General features: G+C 50.1%; 2 protein-coding genes across 2 annotated transcripts in view; both read right to left on the reverse strand.

Moving 5' to 3' along the window:
- The window catches only part of ATP5MK (ATP synthase membrane subunit k), a 201,510-nt gene that overhangs the window by 88,961 nt on the left and 91,242 nt on the right, over window positions 1–21,307 (reverse strand). The window lies entirely within an intron of this gene.
- Window positions 135–21,292, reverse strand: CALHM3 (calcium homeostasis modulator 3). Its single transcript, XM_050804931.1, has 5 exons — window positions 20,536–21,292; window positions 19,497–19,990; window positions 6,649–7,900; window positions 3,115–3,370; window positions 135–626 (listed from the first exon to the last, which is right to left on the reverse strand). Exons 3-5 carry the CDS (start codon window positions 6,933–6,935, stop codon window positions 135–137), a joined length of 1,035 nt encoding a protein of 344 aa, XP_050660888.1. The 5' UTR covers window positions 6,936–7,900; window positions 19,497–19,990; window positions 20,536–21,292.

The raw sequence follows: 21,307 nt of genomic DNA on the forward strand, positions 1-21,307 counted from the left end.
GGCCTGGAAAGCCTCCAGCCTGGGAGCGTGAGACTCCGTTCAAAAAAAAAAAAAAAAAAAAAAAAAAAAAAGGAGCTAACAAGGCTTGGGGTCACCTTTGAGCAAACACTGCCGCTTCAAGCCTGGCCAGGACCCTACACGTCGGTGTGTTGGGACAGCCTCGTGCCCAGTGCGAAGGTAGGGGCGCGGTGGCTAAGGCCACCCCCACAGAGCCCGGGGGATGCAGCGAGGTCCAGCGGGGGCTTGCGGGAGTACCAGGTGCTCAGGAGGTGGTCCACCTGCTCCCGGCTGGAGATTGCGCGCAGGTGGGCCTTCCCGCTTCCACTGTCCAGGACTTCTGGGGGCTCAGGCACTGCGGGGGGCTCGGGGCTCCTGCATGCATTGTCCCGGTGCAGCCCCCGTGCCTGCAGCTCACTCTGCATGCTGGCGAAGAAGTGCAGCACGCAGCGGTGCGCGAAGTCCCGCGCATGCTCACAGCAGGTCTCGTCGAAGAGCTTCTGCTCCAGGTCCACGTAGTTGCTCCAGTATCTACGCTGCAGGAAGCCTGTCTGGTCGAAGCAGGGCCTCAGGCAGCGGGCCAGAAAGGCCGCGATGATCAGCAGCAGGGTGACACTCCAGCCGATGGCCTGCAAGGTAAGAAGGCCCGAGGTTAGGTGTGAGTGGGGCCTAATCCTATACATATGTATTTATGAATACGTATGTGAATGTTGCAAATTTAATTTGACCATGTATACATAATATTCTTCATTTTCCAATGGATTCAAATACTCCTTAGATAATTTAACTGCAGTATACCACTCCAAACATCATAGTTCATTAATCAGAGTATTGAATGAAATGGGAAATAAATTGAGAAGAACGAACACAAAGAAAACTGTGTGATCATCAGATTACATGTCCTCTTTTGTATCCCTGTGGCCTTGTAAAGTGAATTAACTCTTAGAGCATCTGCTACTTGAGGAATTGTCCTGTATAGTGTGGCAAAGGTATTCCAAAGTCCCTCCTTTTACATTTCCCATCCATCCTTCCTCCAATCTATGCACTTTCCTATTCAGTCATCCGTCCTGCCAACCATCCTTCATCCATGCATCTATTCTCCCTTCCATTCATTCTCTCATCCTTGTATCCATCCACCCATTCAACCATCTCTCCACCCATCCAATCATCCATCCTCTTGTCTTACTGTAAATCTGTCATCTTCCCATCCAGTCAAGCTCCTAACTATCCTTCCATCTGTCCATCATCCATCCATCTCTTTTCCCATTCATTCATGCTCCCATATGCTCCTCCTTTCTTCCCTTGATCTATCTACTCATCCACCCCCTATCCAACCATCCATCATCCGTCCTCTCATCTTTTTTAAAATTTATTTTTATTTTTTGAGATGGAGTCTCGCTCTGTTGCCCAGGCTGGAGTGCAATGGTGCGATTCAGCTCACTGGAAACTGCGCCTCCTGGGTTCAAGCCATTCTCCTGCCTCAGCCTCCCAAGTAGCTGGGATTACAGACGTGCACCACCACGCCCAACAAATTTTTGTATTTTTAGTAGAGACGAGGTTTCACCATGTTGACCAGGCTGGTCTCAAACTTCTGACCTCATGTGATCCACCCGCCTCGGCCTCCCAAAGTCTGGGATTACAGGTGTGAGCCACCACGCCCGGCCCCCCTCATCTTTTTATCCAGTCCTTTGTCATCCTTGTGTGTGCTTATCTGTCTGTCTTCCCATCTAGGCATCCACTGTGTTATACTTGGTGGGAGGCACTATGCTAGGAAGTGGGGGCTCAGTCATTGCTCTCACAGAGCTCTTACCTTAGTGGAGGAAATAGACGATTAAATAGGCGATGACTGGGTACGTGTCATAGAGAGGGAGTCCAGAGGAGGGACACCCAACCTGACCTGGAGGGCGGAGACTGAAGGCTGAATGACAGTGACACACAATAGGAACAGGGGACAGTGTTCCCAGCCAGGAGTGAGGACAAACTGAAGTAGTTCTCTAAAGCTGGAGCCCACACCTGGCAGGCTCCTCTCCCTCCTCTCTACCTTCCAAAGCCATAGTCTCTTTAAGGGCCAGCTTGAGACCTGGGGCAGTTGTGTGGACCTGGAGCAGGGAAGTCACATCTTTAAACCACAGGGACATATTTGAATCCTTATCATTTACAGAAGTGATTTCCACAATTTACAAAGCTCTCTCATTTGGCATTTCACTAGACTCCCCCCAACATCACTAGATTTAAGGTGAGTATTTTATACACGAGAGCAGAAAAGCAAACAACTTGATAAACTTTACATGACTGATAACTTACAGCTGAGTAAGGATTCAAACCCTGGTCTCACTGCAAATTCCATGCTCTTTCCACCGAACTAGGAAAAGCCTAGAGTGTTGAAGCCTGCAGGGACCATCAAGATGGAGGAGACCAAACTCCTCTGTATTTTGCATGAGAAACTGAGGTCCAGAGGGGTAGTCCCATGGCCAAGGTTACAGTCTGAGCCAGAATCAAGTGCATCCTGCACCCGGGTCCTCCCTCCATTGCACTGCTGGCCAGCCCATGAGCCTGTCAGCCTCCCCAAGGGGCAGGGGCTGTGTCTTTATTATCTATAGGTGGAATCTGGAGTCTAGGCTGGGGGCAGAGCTGGGGTTTGTCCCCCAAGATAATAGAGTTGGTGCCTTTTGGGAAGACCGGCATCTGGAGAGAGCCTACATTGTTGGAAGGTGATTAAGAGGAATGATGACACTCCTTCGGATCCCTGCTCTGCCTCTTATAAACTGTGTGACTTTGGCCTTACGAACTAAACTCTCAGAGCCTGCTTCCTCACCTGGAGAATGGGAGGATAATGGTTGTTCCACAAATGAAATGAAATAATACATATAAAATGCTCACTGCAGTGCCTGGCACATAAATGCCCAATAAGTGGAGATTAGTATTATTTCTCACGGGTGGGAAGAAGGTGTGCAGTGGGCGCAGGCAAGGCAGAGCAGTGGTCTCCAGTGCTTCCCTGCCTCCTGGGAATGGACTGAGCCCATCATCTGCTCCTCCTCACCACCCCCCACCCCACTCCAGAACCAATGCGGGGGATTGGTGAGGGTGCAAGAGCCAGGGGAGGATCACCCCAGTTACCTGTGACAGGCACCGCAGGTAGCGAGACACTGCCTTCCGAGCAGGGCTATTCCTGACCAGCTCATCCTCTTTGCAGGGAACCTTGGCCAGGAAGAACTGTACCTGGCTGGGGGTCATGTTGGCAAAGTCCAGAAACTTCTCAGGGTCCACAGAGTTGCTGAAGGCACACACGAAGCACTTCCCATCAAGGAGGGCCAGCAGGATCCAGACCAGGGGGGCGGCCAGCGCCCTCTGCAGCACAGAGGAGCACATGTACCTGGGAGCAGAGGAAGGAGGGGGGTCACAGGGAGCAGCTGGAAGTCAGCTGCAGCAGGGGAGATGCAAGGATGGACTGCTGGGAAGTCCCAGGCCGGGTTACATCAGACTGCAGCTCTCAGTGTAGAGGTCTCAGCGACAGACGCAGGGAAGAAGGAAGGCTGGGGCCCCTGGGATCCCCAGGACTGGAGCATTGAGGAGTTGGCATTCCTCCTGCTCTAGGTCTTGCAACAGACACTGCTGGTGCCCTGCCCATGCCAGAGGCATCTGTGGCTGCCGCGTCTGGTTCTATTCACAGGGAGGGCCCGAGGGCCTCCTACCTCGAGCACCTGCATTGTTCTGCCCCTGGGGCTTTGGAGGATTTTTTGCTCCAGAGAGGGGTAGGCTGGAAGCACTGAAAAGTTAACCCCCAAATCAACCTTCAACCCCAGAGGGCTGGGGCCTTGTGGATCAATATCCCAGCTTCTTAAATCCTCAGTGGGACAATTCTGAGATGTGTTCTATGTATGCCCTTAGGGGGTCCCCTGAAGGATTGAGCCCCAGTTGCCCACCCATTATCACATTCCTTCCAGAGCCTGCTTTTGGAGGAGAGCCTAAGCTAAGACAGCCCTGCCCAGTAACCCTCCAAAAGCAGCACCTCTAACACCCCCACCCACAAAGCATCCCAGGAGCCCACCCTCTGACCGGCCTCTGGCGCCTTTCCTGGTCAGCTCTGCCCCTGCCTGCGGTGACTTCGACTGAGTGTTGGCCACAGGACAGGAGTCCATTGGAGCTGTGCCCACTGGACCCCAGAGGAAAAGGCCAGGGACACACCCAGTGCCTGTGACCACCCTTGCACAGCTGAATTGCAGGCAGATGTGATCCCTGAGAACATGGAACAGAGGCTGCGCGCAGGTGCACTGGATGCAAATGTTGTTTCTGAATTGGATTGTACACAAAACATCCAATGGTGTATGCCAGGCATGTGCGTGTGTGACCTATCCAGTGTGAACTGTAAATATGTTCTAGGCAGTGGTAGCTTTAGCATTTTCTTTTCTTTTTTCTTTTTTGAGAGGGAGTCTTGCTCTGTCGCACAGGCTGGAGTGCAGTGGCACGATCTCGGCTCCCGGGTTCAAGCGATTCTCCTTCCTCATCCTCCTGAGTAGCTGGGACCACAGGTGCACACCACCACGCCCAGCTAATTTTTTGTAGTTTTTAGCAGAGACGGAATTTTGCCATGTTGGCCAGACTGGTCTCGAACTTCTGACCTCCGGTGATCCACTTGCCTTGACCTCCCAAAGTGCTGGGATTACAGGCGTGAGCCACCATGCCTGGCCTTGGCTTTAGCATTTTCTATGGAGGGCAATGTGGTCAGAAGATGCAACTGGGGACTCGTTATGAAGTTACATTAGATATGTTTGACAACACCTCTACCATCCATATCAGAGAATAGGGGAGAGGAGGAGATGGTGAGTGAGTGAAAGCCCACCTAGCCCCTTCCGTCACTGCCTGCACATCTAGAGCACTTAGAGATTTGTCCCAAAACAGGAAAGGCAGCTGTTCCAACTTGGCCTGTTCAGTCAACCTGGGTTTGAATCTGAGCAGTGCCACTTCCTGGCTGTGGGAGCTTGGTACAGTTACTTAACTTCTCTGTGCCTCAAGTTTCCATCCTTAAAAATGGGTCCAATAAAGGTGCAGCCTGAGAACTCAGGTAGAATTCAGAGAGGCCATGCACTCAAAGCACTTAGCACAGAGCTTGGCCCTGCATGGTATACAATGAATTACTCAACTCCAGCGGACTTTGCTACAGAGTGCCATGCATGTGCTGGGCTCTGAGGACACGGTGTGCAGTAGGTAGGGTCCTCACTCTAGGGAGCTTACAAGAGAGGGAACACAGCCTTTAAGCCAATCATTGCCTCTCACTACATGCAAAAAACTGCTATGCATGTCATGGGATGGCCCTTCAAGCATGTGGTGAATTATATTCCGTGGCCAGTGTGACAGATGTGGAGATGTGGTATTGGAGCTCAGAAAACGATACCCCAAAATGAAGACCTCAGAAGCAAAAGTTTTTTTAACCTTCTCCTGTCCCCTCACCTGCTCCCCTTCCCCTTCCCCCAACCCAATCTCTCTCTCTTTTTTTTTTTTTTTTTTTGAGAAGGAGTCTTGCACTGTCGCCCAGACTGGAGTGCAGTGGCGTGATTTCGGCTCACTGCAGCCTCCGCCTCCCGGGTTCAAATGATTCTCCTGCCTCAGCCTCCCGAGTAGCTGGGATTACAGGCGTGTGCCACCATGCCTGGCTAATTTTTGTATGTTTAGTAGAGACGAGGTTTCACCATGTTGGCCAGGCTAGTCCCGACTTCAGGTGATCCGCCGGCCTCAGCCTCCCAAAGTGCTGGGATTACAGGCGTGAGCCACCACGCCCATTCCCCCCACCCAATCTCTGGCTCCTTATTCTCCCCCAAGGCTAGCCATAGAAACTAGAATCCCTCTTCCCCAAGGTGGGTCATAGAAACCAGAACCCCTTTTCTCCAAAGCTGTCACCATAAAACCTAAAAATATGACTCTAACTTCCCCCGCCTTTCTGTCTAAAAACTGGCCGTAAAGAAACGATCTGACCTACCTAGTTTCACTGTAGGTCATAAGACTCCCTTCTAGAGGGGGTCCTGCCCGTGTCTGGGAGAAAGGAACGCTGTATAGAGAGGCCAGGAAGAACCTAGATGCCCTTGCTGAGTTTCCCCACTCCGTCTATAGCATTAGTTCATCCCTTTTTAAATCCAGTTCTATTTCTGCATGGCTATCCAGACCTTGTTGAACCTAAGCATACAAATGGACCATTTCCCCTGTATCTTTAGGTCTTTATTCTGAAGTCTTCTGTGGCACATAAAATGATAATCAAATAAATTTGTATGCCTTTTCTCTTATTAATCTGCCTTTTGCCAGTTGATTTTCAGCAGAACTTCAGAGGGCAAAGAGGAAGTTTTCCCGCAGCCCCTAGAGTGTCCTGGGTAATTGAGAATTCTGTGTCATTCCTATGTTTACAGCACTGGCCATGGAAAGGTGACAAATGATAGAAACAGAAACATGTTTCCAGAGTGGAAACTGGCAAGTGGGTCTCTGTGAGCCGATAATTCCTAGTTGGGGAAAGGAGAGGGTGCACCTGGCAGTACCTATAGGGTGGGTGGAGAATCCCCTGATAATGAGGATAGTTGGGGTTTGGGGGTGCACTTGGCAGTGCCTGTGGGTGGCTGGGGAGCCCCTGGTAAAGCCCATGGGTCACTGAGTGGTGTGGGACCGCACCTGATGATGCCTGGGTCCTTCCTCCGGTGCCCTGCGGGCCGGCGCCACTCCTCGACCATCACCACAGACTGCCGGTTGGCGAGGAGGCCGCAGAGAAACAGGGCGAGCGGGGGCGCGAGCAGCAGACCCAGGCCGTAGAGTGTATTGTAGCGCGCCAGGCAGGGACAGTTGAAGTCAAAGGAGGAGTACAGCTTGACGGTGACCACAGCCAGCAGCAGGCAGATGCCATTCATCACTGACTCTGAGCTTGACTGGAAGTGCTGGAAGAGCATGCGGAATTTATCCATGACTCCAGCCTGGGTGGGTGGGCAGCCGTCGGGTGGGCTCAGTGAGGCTCTGGCCACCTTCCTTGTGTCTGCTGCACTGGGGATGAGCCTGGGATCTGTAAGAGGGTCTCTCTCGGCTTCCAAGGGCCTGAGGGGTCAAGGAGGAAGCAGTGTCCAGGCCCCAGCCCAGACTCCCGGGGTCCAGCAGGCACTTAAGGCAGGGACAGGCTCTCTCCACAAAGGCTCCCCTCCCCAACCCAATGGTCCCCTGGTGCCACTCCCGTCCTCTCTGGGGGAATGAGTCACCCTCTGTGACCAGCCAGCCCAAAGCACCTCTAGGCAAATGGGCCCCGCCCTGTCACTCCATTCCACCCGGCCCATTTCTCTTTGCTTTAGGGTCTGGATGCTCAGGCTTAACAGCTGTCGGGGCTTCCTTTGGGGCACAGGCAAATTCTGGGTGTGGTGAGGCAAAGATGCCGATGGAGCCAAAGTATATTTTCTGGTCTTGATGAAAAGCATGACTTTGAACTTGTCTCAGAGACGAAGTAAAACAACAGCAACAACAACAACAAAATATGACGACTCAGCTCAGCCCAGAGAGATTTCATATTGGCTTTCAGGCTAGCAGGAGCCAGAAGGGGCACCTATTCTTGCCTGAAGGCTTCCTGGAAGAGGAGACCCTTGAGAGGAGTCTTCAACCATGTTCCAGCATTTGCCATGAAAGGGATAGCGGAAAGGGATGGCCTCCCTTGGAGACGTGCTAACCATGTGCATTAACCACTGGGTGCCCATGGGAGAGGCTGCTCAAGTGCCACGCCCACACCTGCATGGCTTTCCCCCCGCCCTTCTTCCGTGTGACGTGTGACGGACATGCATTTGAAATCACTGTTTCTCCTAACTCTCCGAGGTCACTGGGTCTCTCCTTGTGTCTCAGTTCCAGCCTCTCTGAAGGATGACAGCCCAGATGTTTGAGAGACTCCTGAAACCTGCAAAATGAATTTTGTAAAGGTTACTTAGCCCATATTTTAAGTCAGATCATCCCAAATAAGTCTTGCAAGTTTCATGACCATCTGTGTGGTCTGTACTTCTGATGAAGACAGCCAGAAACCTGGGTCTTACTTCTTCTTCTTATTTTTTTGAGACAGAGTGTTGTTCTGTCACCTAGGCTGGAGTGCAGTGGTAGGATCTTGGTTCACTGCAGCCTCTGCCTCCCAGGTTCAAGTGATTCTACTGCCTCAGCTTCCAAGTAGCTGGGATTACAGGCACCCACCACCACGCCCAGCCAATTTTTGTATCTTTAGTAGAGACGGGGGTTTCGCCATGTTGGTCAGGCTGGTCTTGAACTCCTGACCTCAGGTGATTCTCCCGCCTTGGCCTTCCAAAGTGTTGGGATTACAGGCATGAGTCACTGAGCCCAGCCACTTAGTTTTTTTATTTTCCATATTTGTATGTTACTCTGGGTCCTATGAGACAGATTTCCCTGTGTGAGGGAAACGAGGAGGCACTGGAGAAGATGGGGAGAGCCACCAGTGGTCGTGAGTCTGACTCTGAGTGAAGGAGAGGGCGGGGCAGGGGTGAGAAACCCTTCAAGCCAGGAGGACAATCACCACTACCTCTTCAGGTGGGTACAGCCCCAGAGGGGCTGTCGGAGCTCACATACCCTGGTGGGGACAGAGTCAGGGAGGAAGCTGGGATCCTCCGTCTGTGCTTTTCAGCCTTAGTCCCCACCGGGCTGCTGACCAGAAAAGTGGACTGTTCTGGCCCAAGGCCAGACTTCATGACCCTGAACCAGCAGGGCTGGTGCGGAGCAGACGGAGAGCGAACTGGGCTGCGAGGGTCATGAGCACCCCTCAATTCCATTCTAGTCTCAGGGAGGGATAGAGTGTCCTGAGGGTCCCCAGCCACTCTAACCTTGGGAGTCTCCAGAAAAGAATAGACAATGCTTCTGGAAGAACACTTTGAAGAAAACTGGGTCAAAGACTCCGGGCCAACCTTTTCACAGCTCCAGCCTTTGAGAGAGAATACAGAGCTACCAGGTCAACTTGGGTCCCTGGAGCCCTGCAGAGCAACAGGTGCTGAGTGACTGCAGTGGGGCTGGCCCTTGCCAGGTATTTACAGGAAATACTTCAGCAAAGAAACAGGCCAGAAAGAAGCCCACTACAAAAGGGATATTATCTGTCAAAGAGAGGGGATGGCTTAATTTTTTTTTTAATCTCCATTTTCTAAATTGTCTACTTTTATAATAGTAGACATAATAAATCATTATTATAATCATAATAATGATTTTTAACTATTTCTAGTAAAAATCATAAAATATTTTAATTGGAAAAACATAAAAAGATAAAAGGACAAGGCAAAAAGGAGAATCCCATTTTGTTGCCTGGAGCCTGGCCCTGCTGAACGAGTAGGGGGAGAAATAGAGGGAGCAATACATGGAGAAAGGCTTCTTTTACTCACACATAGGGAAAGATATTAAATTGCAGATCTGGCCTGGTGCGGTGACTCACGCCTGTAATCTCAGCACTTTGGGAGGCTGAGGCAGGCAGATTGCCTGAGCTCAGGAGTTTGAGACCAGCATGGCCAACATGGCAAAACCCCATCTCTACTAAAAATACAAAAAATTAGCTGGGGGTGGTGGTGCATGCCTGTAATCCCAGCTACTTGGAAGGCTGAGGCATGAGAATTGCCTCTCTTGAGACTGAGGCACGAGAATTGCTTGAACCCAGGAGGCGGAGGCTACAGTGAGCCCACCCAGATCATGCCACTGCTCTCCAGCCTGGGTGACAAAGAGAGACTAAAAAAAAAAATTACATTTTTTTTTTTTTTTTTTTTTTTTTTTTTTTTTTTTGAGACGGAGTCTCGCTCTGCCGCCCAGGCTGGAGTGCAGTGGCCGGATCTCAGCTCACTGCAAGCTCCGCCTCCCGGGTTCACGCCATTCTCCTGCCTCAGCCTCCCCAGTAGCTGGGACTACAGGCGCCCGCCACCTCGCCCGGCTAGTTTTTTGTATTTCTTAGTAGAGACGGGGTTTCACCGTGTCAGCCAGGATGATCTCGATCTCCTGACCTCGTGATCCGCCCGCCTCGGCCTCCCAAAGTGCTGGGATTACAGGCTTGAGCCACCGCGCCCGGCCACATTTTTCTTTTTAAATAATGATTTACATCTTAAAAAAAAACAGTTATAAATATGTGTTAATTTGCAATTGGAAGATATTTATAGAATAAATCTTTGGTTCTTTCTTCATGTTATTTTGTTTTATTTTCAAATTGGAGTCTTGCAGATGTATCCTTGGGGGTCCTCCAGATTTTCTTTGATCTTTGCAAAGTAGTCTGGATATTGTTTGAGAAACACTGGCTTCATCATTCTTGGAGTTCCTATTATTGACAGGGCTGTTTAGGACTGGATGCCCCCTATTGGAGAAACTCATTGTATGTGATGTGTGAGAGATGTGTCTATGTACTTGTGTATGCATGTGTGTACACATGTATGTGTATGTGTGTAGTGCATGTGTACATATTTGGTGTGTGTATGCATGTGTGTTTTTATAAATATGGGTGTGGCCATCTTCCTACTTTGTATATGGTGAGTATGCCCTCCCCTGACGGTTCTTTCCCTTCTTTTTCCTTCACAGGGAAGGCATTCAACATTGAATATCCTGACAAGTCCACTTCTCAGGACTGGGAGACTATTGTTTTGTGTGTCTAGCAGAGTGCGGTGCCTTTTCTGTCTCTCGGTGGCCCGATTCTCTGCTTCCCTGAGGACACAGGCCTTTGAGGGGTCCTGGCAGACCCGGGGAAAGCAACGTGGCACTTCTGTGGGTCCCACTCTGGGGACTCCACAGAGCCGTGTAGCCCTGAGGGTGGAGAGAGGCTGGAAATGAAATGGGGCCTTCTAACAGATGGCACTGGAACAACTGGCTAGCCATTCGGGAGCAATTTCTACTTCATGCTTCATACCAAAATAATTTTCACATGGTTCGAAGATTCAACATAAAAATTAAAATCATAAAAATTCTACAGGAAAATGTATGTGAATTTATTGATAATCAGAGGCTAAGGAAGGCCTTTGGGAACCGACCCCAGAATTTAGTAGCTGTAGAGGAGAAGATGGACAAAGTAAGAGCCATAAAAATTAGAAGCTTCTATGGGCAAACATACCAATAAACAAAATAAAAATAACAAACTGAAAGAAGGGTATTTGCCACACATAAGCCTCTTTTCCTTAATTTGTGGAAGGCTCATATAAATCAATACAAAAGATGAACAATCCTAAGAAAAATGGGTAAAGGATTTGAACAGGCTATTTGAAGAAAAAAAAAAAAAAAAAAGAGAGAGAGAGAAAAAAGTGACCAAACATTCTGGAAAAATTCTAATCCTCATTCATAATTCAATAAGAAACGAAACCACCAGGTGCCTTTAAAAATTTCCAAGTTGTTAGCAACTGAAAGATTGATCATTCCCAGTGTTGATGAGGCTTAAGGAAATAGCTACTTGCATACATGTATGGTTGGAGTACAAATTGGTAGGTTTTTTGTGGAGCAGTTTGGCAATACATTTAAAGCAAAAATTTAAATACACATGCCCTTTGACTTAGTAATTACAAAGTCTGAATTCATCCCGTGGGTAGCTTTGCAGAAGTAGCCACTATAAACAAACAAGAATGTTCATTATAGCTCTTTTAATGACAACCAAACTGGAAACAATCTAAATTTCATCAACAGGGGACTGTTTAAATAAAATATGACACAGTCATAAAATGGGATCCATGCAGCCATTAGAAGAATGAAGCAGGCCAGGTGTGGTGGCTTATACCTGTAATCCCAGTACTTTGGGAGGCCGAGGTGGATGGATTACCTGAGGTCAGGAGTTCGAGACCAGCCTAGCCAACATGGTGAAACCCTGTCTCTACTAAAAATACAAAAAAATTAGCTGGGCATGGTGGTGTGTGCCTGTAATCCCAGCTGCTCAGGAGGCTGAGACAAGAGAATCCCCTGAACCCGGCAGGCGGGGGTTGCAGTAAGCCGAGATCCAGCCACTGCACTCCAGCCTGGGTGCTACAGAGCGAGATTCCATCTCAAATAATAATAATAATAAAATATTATTATTGACGTAAAACAAAATAATCAGGTTTAAATCTTAACATTGTTTCTGACTGAGGAACAGAACATGGAACTGTTTTCCTGGTTGATAATACTTTTTTAATTTTTTCTTTTTGAGACAGGGTCTCACTCTGTTGCCCAGGTTGGATGCAGTGGCACGATCATGGCTCACTGTAGCCTCAGGCTCCTGGGTTCAAGTGATCCTCCCTCCTCGGCCTCCCAAAGTGTTGGGATTGCAGGCATGAGCCACGGTACCCGACTACAATACATTTTTTACTCCTGTTTCTCTAAGAAGCGACAAATAAGCCTGAATTTTAGAATGTTATTTTCTCTTCCCTCTCTTACATGACTAAGAAACTATAAAGGTAGATTTTCTGCCCAAACAGAAATGATGCTCCAAGACCATGAAGAGCGGGGCTGGTGCTCTGGCTAGGAGATCCTGCGACCATCGCATGTGACACTACATGTTGGGCCAAATGCAGAGACCTAGGGGCAAAGACAGGCAGGCTGCTTTGGGGGAAGAGGGCACCTGGATAGAGTTTCAGCTCTGAGGGTGATCGGGTACACAGAGGGCCAGGCTAGGAAGCACCTCTGTTGTTGACCACACACCCTCAAGCTCTGGCCATGTAGTGACAGATGTTCCCTAGACATCTGCAGAGTGCCAGGGGCTGGGCTCGTGCAGACGCCCGTACTGGGTAACTGGCCACAGTCAGAGGGGGCATCCTGGTGTGAGTAGGGGCGCTCTGGAGGACTGTGACTCAGCTGAAGTTTGGGGACCCTTGGCCTCAGTCCTGGGAGAGTCTCTGCAGGGAGCTTTGGCCTTCTGTCCTACGGTCACCATGACAGGGAGAGCTCCTCTGCTGCCAGAGACCCCATCTCAGGATGAAAGGTGAAAAGTGGCCTCAGTGAAGGGCACATACTCAGAGAGGAGCATCTCAGTGATTGAAGACGGGGCCAGTTTCCTCAATGATATATTTTCTTTACCATGAAGTAGCTGATGGAAACTATAAGGGTATATGTTTTCCCAGCAAAACTCTTTTCATTTTGAAAGAGGAAAAGAGCAATCCGTAAACATGTATTTATTTATTTTTGGTTTTGAGACAGGGTCTCACTCACCTAGGCTGGAGTGCAGTGGCGCGATCACTGCTGGTTGCTGTCTCAATCTCCCCAGGCTCAGGTGATCCTCCCACCTCAGCCTCCTGAGTAGCTGGGTCTACAGGTGCACACCACCATGCCTGGCTAATTTTTGTTTCTTTGGTAAAAATGAGTTCTCACTATGTTGCCCAGGCTGGACTTGAACTCCTGGGCTCAAGCAATCTGCCCACCTCAGCCTCCCAAAGTTCTGAGATTACAGGCATGAGCCACTGCATCTGGCCTCGTAAACTTTTTTTTTTTTTTGAGATGGAGTTTCGCTCTTGTTGCCCAGGTTGGAGTGCAATGGCACGATCTTGGCTCACTGCAACCTCCACCTCCTGGGTTCAAGCGATTCTCTTGCTTCAGCCTCACGAGTAGATGGGATGCACCACCCAGTTACTTGGTGGCATGCATGGCGGCATGTGCCACCACGCCCCACTAATTTTGTATTTTTAGTAGAGACGGGAGTTTCTCCATGTTGGTCAGGCTGGTCTCAAACTCCCAACCTCAGGTGATCCGCCCACCTCGGCCTCCCAGAGTGCTGGGATTACAGGTGTGAGCCACTGTGCCTGGCCCTGGTAAACATTTTTAAGGTGTTTTGAATGGCTTGAGGGCTCCCCAAAAACTTTTGTCAGAGACAAAGGGGATTCCAATGGAGTTCTAGTGTCACCTAGTGGTGGCTGGAGGGAGGAACTGGGGTGAGAGGAAGGGAGAGGCGGGACACACAGCAGGTCTGCTCTTTCCGCTGAGAGAAACCTTCCTGGGAAGAGAGCTGCCCTTGGGTGTGCCTGGGACTGCTCTGGGGAAGGGTGCGTGAAAGGGAGATGTCACACTGCCAGCAGCAAGTGGAGAAAAGTCTGCTCGCTGTCCTGGGTCTCACGCTAAAGGCATTTGGTGTGATTTAATGCTGCTGGCTTCTTGGAGAGATGCCTCCTGACTCCTATTTGTCTTTCAACTTTGGCCATGAAGGAGTGTTACATTTTTATGTGGTCATATTTATGATACTTTTCCTTTATGATTCTCTGGTCTTTGTAACATTCTTGGAAGAGTCTGCCTGCCAAGTAAAGGCCATTTAAAACATCTGTGGGAGAAAAGAGGATGCTGGGGGTACTGCAGCCATTTCGAGCATCTTTCTTTGATTTTGTTGTTTTTTTACTCTGTTTTGTGTTCATCAGTAGCTGTGTGCTCCCTGGCTAACTTCCAGAAAGCTGAGCTGAAGCCACCAGGCATCTTAGGTGTCCTCAAGCAGGAGGGGCTGGTTCAGGAGCTCAGTGAGGAGGCCTCCTCTGCCATAGGTGTCTCCCTCAGGCTGGGGACGTGAAGGAATTCCACCCTGGTGCATGCACAGTATCAAGGGAATCAGGACTCAGGCTGTCCTAGGCTGTGCCTCCATGCCTCCCCCATCAGCTCCTAGGCAAGTGACTTAACTTCCCCAAGCCTCGGGATTTTTATTTGTAAAATAGGAATAATAATAGTAATGATAACAAGAACAAAATTAGTACCTATCTCACAGGGTTGTTTCTGGAATTAAATGAACTAATGCATCTGAAGTGCTTAGACCAAGGCCTGGGACATATGAATAAGTGCTTCATAAATGTCACCTGTTACAATTATTTGAGCACGTGGCCCTGGGATAGATCAATTGATGCTGGACTTTGAAGTCAGTACACAAGTTTCTCAGATGGAGACACACTGTCCTCTTTACAACACTGGGCATTATTTTTTCCTTTTTTTTTTTTTTTTGAGATGGAGTCTTGCTGTGTTGCCCAGTCTGGTGTGCAGTGGTGCAATCTCAGCTCACTGCAACCTCCACCTCTGGGGTTCAAGTGATTCTCTTGCTTCAGCCTCCCAAGTAGCTGGGACTACAGGCATGAGCCACCACACCTGGCTAATTTTTCGTATTTTTAGTAGAGACAGGGTTTCACCATGTTGGCCAGGCTGGTCTCAAACTCCTGACCTCAGGTGACCCGCCCGCCTTGGTTTCCCAAAGTGCTGGAATTACAGGCGTGAGTCACTGTGCCCGGCCAACATTGGGCATTTTCCTTTCTGCTTCATGGAGGAACCTCCTTCCGTCCTTTCAGATACAATCTCGGGAGTGCTTGGCCTCAGGTCTGGATTTTTTCCATGGGTGCTATGGGTACTTAAGCCTATGAACTTTTAAAGCATCTGCTTGAGACCAGAAAAAAAAATTACTGTCCTCAAATTATGAAAGGAAAACTTCAAACCAAAATTAATAAATGTTCACTTAAATGCTTTTGTAAATGCTTTTGTTGTATCAATGTCATTAATTGCTAAATGTAGTACTCATAAACATTTCATTATATTTGAAGACAAACATAGTTTTTTTCTCAGTTGGCAAGACATCCAACACATGCATGATTGCTTAGAAATAAAACCAGTTGTAAATTCAGTGAGTCCCTTGTTGTCCGGTGATTCCAAAAGCCAAATTTGTAAGAATCATTTCAAAATGTTTACTGCAAGAAAATTATGTTTAATGTGGAATGTGGTATATTTTAGTACATTTGGCCTGACGGGGTTGGGCTCCAAAATAAGAGTTTGGGAGTCTATGAAGACCTCACAATTGATCCTGGATTCAGGGACCACCTCCCAGAGAGCAAGTCTGTCTGTGGAGCAGAGGAAGGGGCTGGGATTCATCCCTGCTACCTCCCTGCACAGTCACCTCTTCCAATAAGTTAGCCCTGCTTGGGTGGCAGCCAGCACTGGCCTGGTCCCCGTGGGGTGTCCAGCTTTCCCCAAGAAAGCCTGTAGGCCTTCTTCAAGCACCATCCTCACAACTAGAACATGTGACCATGTGGAGCGGTTTCCTAATGTGTAATCAATAAACGACCTGTATCAGACTCCACTCAATCTAAGTCTCTCAGGGTGAGGTCTGGGAGTCCGCATTTTAGTAACTTTCTCCCCCTCTCCCCAAGGCCTCATAGATGATTCTGATGCACGTTTAAGTTTGAGAATTATTAGTCTAGAGTGTGTGTGCGCCCCAAGAGGAGGGCAAGATGATCCATTTTACGATCTCGTTAGTCTATTTAGTCTATGTTTCATAATATAGACAATATGAATACAGTAGTGCATATATAGAAATTATAAATAAAGAAATATACATATATTGGTGTACACGCTTTAAAAATTTATTACTGCTAGGGGTGTATGATCAAAAAGGTTTGGCGCTCAGAGCGACCTGCCCAGTCCAGCTATGTGGTCAGACCTGCTGCATGTTCAGCTCTGAACCTGGGCCTGGGAGGTGGGGAACTGGGATTGGAGTGTACAAAAAGCAGAGGACAGGCTGCCCCACGGTGGTAGCAAGGAAGCTGCACCTCACTCAGCGCCAGGGATGCAGGTAGTGCTCAATAAATGGTCACTGGGCAATGAGTGAAGCTGAATCCCAAAAATACCTGGGAAGAAGATGGCACAGAGCCCATTCCATGCTAAAATGGGTAGCACAGGCTTCCATCCTTCAGAGGGAGGGCCCGACAGGTTAATCCATCCATTCCTTTATTCATTCATTTATTTAATAACTAATTATTGAGTATGCACTAAGTACCAGGCACAGGCACTCAGGGATCTACCCCTCCAACTTGTCCAGCCACCCCCTGAAGTTCAGGCAGGACACCACCCCCTCCCCCAACAGCTTTTCTGATAGCCTGATTAACCATGGGCTGGTGGCTGGGTGGACATGGTGGCACATGCCTATAATCCCTTTAGGAGGCCTAGTCGGGACCTGAAGCCAGGAGTTCAATACCAGCCTGAGCAACAAACTGAGATCTCATCTTTTAAAAAACATAAATAAATAAATAGACATGCATGGTGGTGCGTGCCTGTAGTCTCAGTTACTCAAGAGATTGAGGTGGGAGCATCGTTTGAGCCCAGGAGGTCGAGGTAGCAGTGAGCTATGATCACGCTACTGCATTCCAGCCTGGGTGACAGAGTGAGACCCTCAGCTCTAAACACCAAAACCAGGCGGAGCGTGGTGGCTCACGACTGTAATCCCAGCACTTTGGGAGGCCGAGGCGGGCAGATCTGTTGAGGTCAGGAGTTCAAGACCAGCCTGGCCAACATGGTAAAATCCTGTCTCTTCTAAAAATACAAAAAATTAGCTGGCTGTGCTGGCACACACCTGTAATCCCAGCTACTCAGGAGGCTGAGGCACGAGAACTGCTTGAACCCAGGAGGGGAGGTTGCAATAAGCTGAGCTCATGCCACTGCACTCCAGCCTGAGCGACAGAGTTAGACTCTGTCTCAAACAAACAAATAAACAAAACCCAAACCAACACAATGGGCTGGGACTTTGGGAATGGGAGGGTGCTACTTGTCATAGCCAGGGATAGTTGTGGCTGTTTCCCATTTTAAGGTTAGTTTCTCTGCATGGAGCGAGGTGTCATGCCATTGACGAGGGTGATCCCAATTCAGGGGAGTCCAGCTTGGCCTAGAGGCACCCCACTCTTGTCTGCCTGAGGAAGGGTCATCCCTCTGGCTGGTTCTGAACTCAGCATCCAGAGGCTCAGGGAAGGAAGTAAGACTCTCAGTCAAATACACTATTATTTTATCAACACGGTGACTCCAAGACTTGAACTGATCTGGAAGCTATGGAGAGAGAGAAAGAGGAAGATAGGTAGAGAGAGGTGAACCAGGCAGGAGCAGACAGCCAGGGTGGGAAGAGCAGAGACTGCAAGGAGAGAAAGTGACCAGGGTGGGAAAAAGCAGAGAAGGAAGGGCAGGGAGAAAGATGAGAAGGGGTGGGAAGTGGGTAGACAGTAAAAGAAACCAGCAAGGGCCAGGCGCAGTGGCTCACTACTGTAATCCCAGCACTTGGGGAGGCTGAGGCAGGTGGATCACTTGAGGTCAAGAGTTAGGGACCAGCCTGGCCAACACGGTGAAACCTTGTCTCAATTACAAATACAAAAATTAGCTGGACATGGTGGTGTGTGCCTGTAGTCCCAGCTACTTGGGAAGCTGAGGCTGGAGAACTGCTTGAACCCGGAAGGTGAAGGTTGCAAGACTGCAGTGAGCTGAGATCATGCCACTGCACTCCCACTGGGCAAGACTCTGTCTCAAAAGAAAGAAATCAGCAAGAAGAGAGCAACAGGGAAGGAAGGGAAGGTGGGGAAGGTGGGAGTGGAGCTGCTGTTGAAGGAAGCTTCCCCAGGTCCCTGCCCGCGGCCTCCCTCTCCTGCGTGCCTGTGTGTGCACTCAGAACACCGACGCATGCACATACAAGGACACAGGTTTTCGCGAAAGTGCACACGTATGCACTGACACCCACCCCCTCAGGCACTGCTCACAGAATCCGCACTGCTGGGTGTGTAGGTGTTGCCACTGTGACTGGTGCTGGAGCACCACCTTGTGGGTATTAATAGTTTCCCCTGAAGCCATCAAAACAGAGACTTCATCAGCCCCAGTCTCCTTGGCAGTTTCCTTCTTCCTCTTCCTTTCCAGGATGGGTCTGGGAAGGGTCCTCTGGATCGAGCTACCACCCAGCCACCCCAACTCCCACCCCCATGTTTCCCAGCAGCTGCCTTGGGGAAGGATGGCAGGAAGGCCTCCGGGTTCTGCCCCAGGTCTGGGAATAAGGAGACTGCTGGCCTTCTTCGACCCTCTGAGTTGGGTCTACCCTAAGTCCCTGCCAAGGAAAAGTTGCTGGGGCACAGGACTCTTCAGAAGGGCCGCGCTCAACTTCTCTGAATCCTATGCAGCCACACCAACCTCCTCTAGGTCCCTTCCTGGCCAGAGACCTAGTTGACACTAACAGTGGTGTCCCCTCTTCCAGTACAGAGCTCCCTGAAGGACTAGGGTGAGGGTAGAGAGGAGCCTAGTGCATGAAATGTAAGAGGCCCTCATTCCCAGGCTCGTGTAAGTGCAAGGTTGGTATCTGCATGACCTTGACAGTGGGTGCCTCCTTCAATTTTGCGCCAGGGATGCCTTGGCTACCTCATCCTATCCCAGCCCCATTGATACTCCCATCAGCTCCTCAACCCTTAGTTCCCTGCCTTTGTCCCTGATGCCTCTCACCTTCCTTTGGGACTCCCTGGGATCACGCTGCCCTGAGCTGCAGAACCTGGGCTGCCTCTGGACTCAGATGAGCACAAACCTCTGGCCCTCACTTCCCTCCTTCCCTTTGACCTTCCTCTCTCCCCTGCTTTGCCCATAGCCCCAGGTCTAGGCCATGTGGGGCCTGTGACATCCCCTTGTCAGGCGAGGTAGCTCATGCCTGTAATCCCAGTACTTTCGGAGTCTGAGGCGGGTGGATCACCTGAGGTCAGGAGTTCGAGACATCCCCGCTATGCTCTGCCTTTGGGGCCTCATCCCCTCCCCCATTCCCCTGCCCACACCGGACTTACCCGGAGCTACCATCTGTAAATCCTTGCAAGGCCCTTGTACTTCACACACACTCCAGCAGAATGAGTCTCAACTATGCAGAGTCCTCCTATTTGTTCTAATTTGTGAAAGGCCTGATCCTAGCTGCCACTCACAGTGACTTCATTCCAGCAGATTTCAGGGGAAATGTAAGTGTGTGTGCTTGTATAGGTGTGAGTGTGTGATAGTGTAGTGGTATGTGAGCGCATGTGTGAGTGTGTTGCCATTCAGAGCCTGTGGATTTCTGATGCATGAGTCATTAGCTGGGAGTGAGCCTTGGGAAGATACTGCCCATAAATAAGACAGCCATCTCTGACCTGCTGTGGCCATCTGCAGCTGCCTGCACACGTGATCCTGGGCATCTGGGAGGCTGGAGGCCGGGGTCGGAGCTGTCTTTCCCTCCAGATTCCAGACAGAGAGCGGCTGTCACAGATATTTCTAGCTTGCCTGGAGTCCCAGACATTTAAGGGTGTGATGCCTGGAATGGGGATGGGGCGAGGAGAGCAGGAGAGGAAAATAAAGGGTGGTTCAGGAGGCTCTGCTCCCAAGGATCTCGCAGTGGGAAGCATGCATTCCACAATTATTTTCTGAGAATCTGTCACGTGCCAGGCACTCCCCCAGGGGGTAAGGACACTCTGGTGAACATGACTGACCTGTGCTCTCCCCTCACAGAGCTTATGTTCTAGCGGGAGGCAGAAGATAAACGACGAAAGGCTACTCGTAAGCAAATTACATATAATAGCTACGAAGAAAATAAAATGGAATATCGTGGAAAGTGACTGAGAGTGGAGGGGTCCTTTAGTTGGGACAGTCAGGGAATGTCAGGACTCGAATTGTGCCTAGATAATGAGGAGCCGCCAAATGGAGACTTGCGGGAAGAACCTTCTATTATAGAAAAGGATACATGAGATGTCCCCCTGCCCACCCATGTCTTCACTGGACTCTGGATCAGAGTTGCTGAAGCCAGATCAGGGAGCTAGAGATGACTCAGAGGAGCAGGAAGGCTGATTCCCTGGGGGGAACCTTGGAACGTCTTCCATCCCTGATAGACCAGGAGAGATGCCCCAGGTCCAGGTAGGAGAAGAATGGCTTCCGTTTCGCTTCCTGCAGGCTTCTTGGTGCAGTGCTGATCTACAGGAAGGCAATAGCCACATGAGTAGGGCACTTGCTGAAACCCCCTTCCTCCAGGAAGCCTTCTTTGACTGCCATAGGTTGCATAGGCTCCTCTCTCCCACCTTGTTATAGCTAATAGAACCACTCAGTTCAGAGCTGGTGGTCTTCTGATGCTGTCCCGGAGATCTGTTCCCTCAGCTTGGCCAGAGCTCCAGGCTTGTGGGTCTGGTTCGTGGGCATTTAAAGGCCCTCAGTGGCACCTATGCATCAGTGAGACTGCTCGGGGTTCCGGCTCTGAACCCTTGCCTAGCGCCCCTACCCTGGCTGAGAACGGAGGGTCAAGTGCCAGGGTCCTAATCTCAATTACTTTATCCAAGCATCCGCTCGTCCATTTACATGTTTCCCTGGGCTCTCCACTCTGCGCCAGGCCTGGTACCTGGAGCTAGGGAAACCGAACATGAGCGCTGGCTCGCCCGCACCCGCATCCGGGGAGCTCGGCGTTCTCGCGGCCCTGCTCCCCTTGTTTTCAAGTGCAAGTTCCATGGTTCCGTGCTGGGAATAAGGCCAGCCCCGGAGGCCACCATCCTCGCCTGATGTCTTACCCGGACCCGCGCCGCCGAGAGCTTGCGGCTGCGGGAACGCGGCGCGCCCCGGGGTCACATCTGGCCTAGCGGGCGCGCGC

Source organism: Macaca thibetana, chromosome 9, assembly GCF_024542745.1.
Source record: "Macaca thibetana thibetana isolate TM-01 chromosome 9, ASM2454274v1, whole genome shotgun sequence".
NCBI lineage: Eukaryota > Metazoa > Chordata > Mammalia > Primates > Cercopithecidae > Macaca > Macaca thibetana.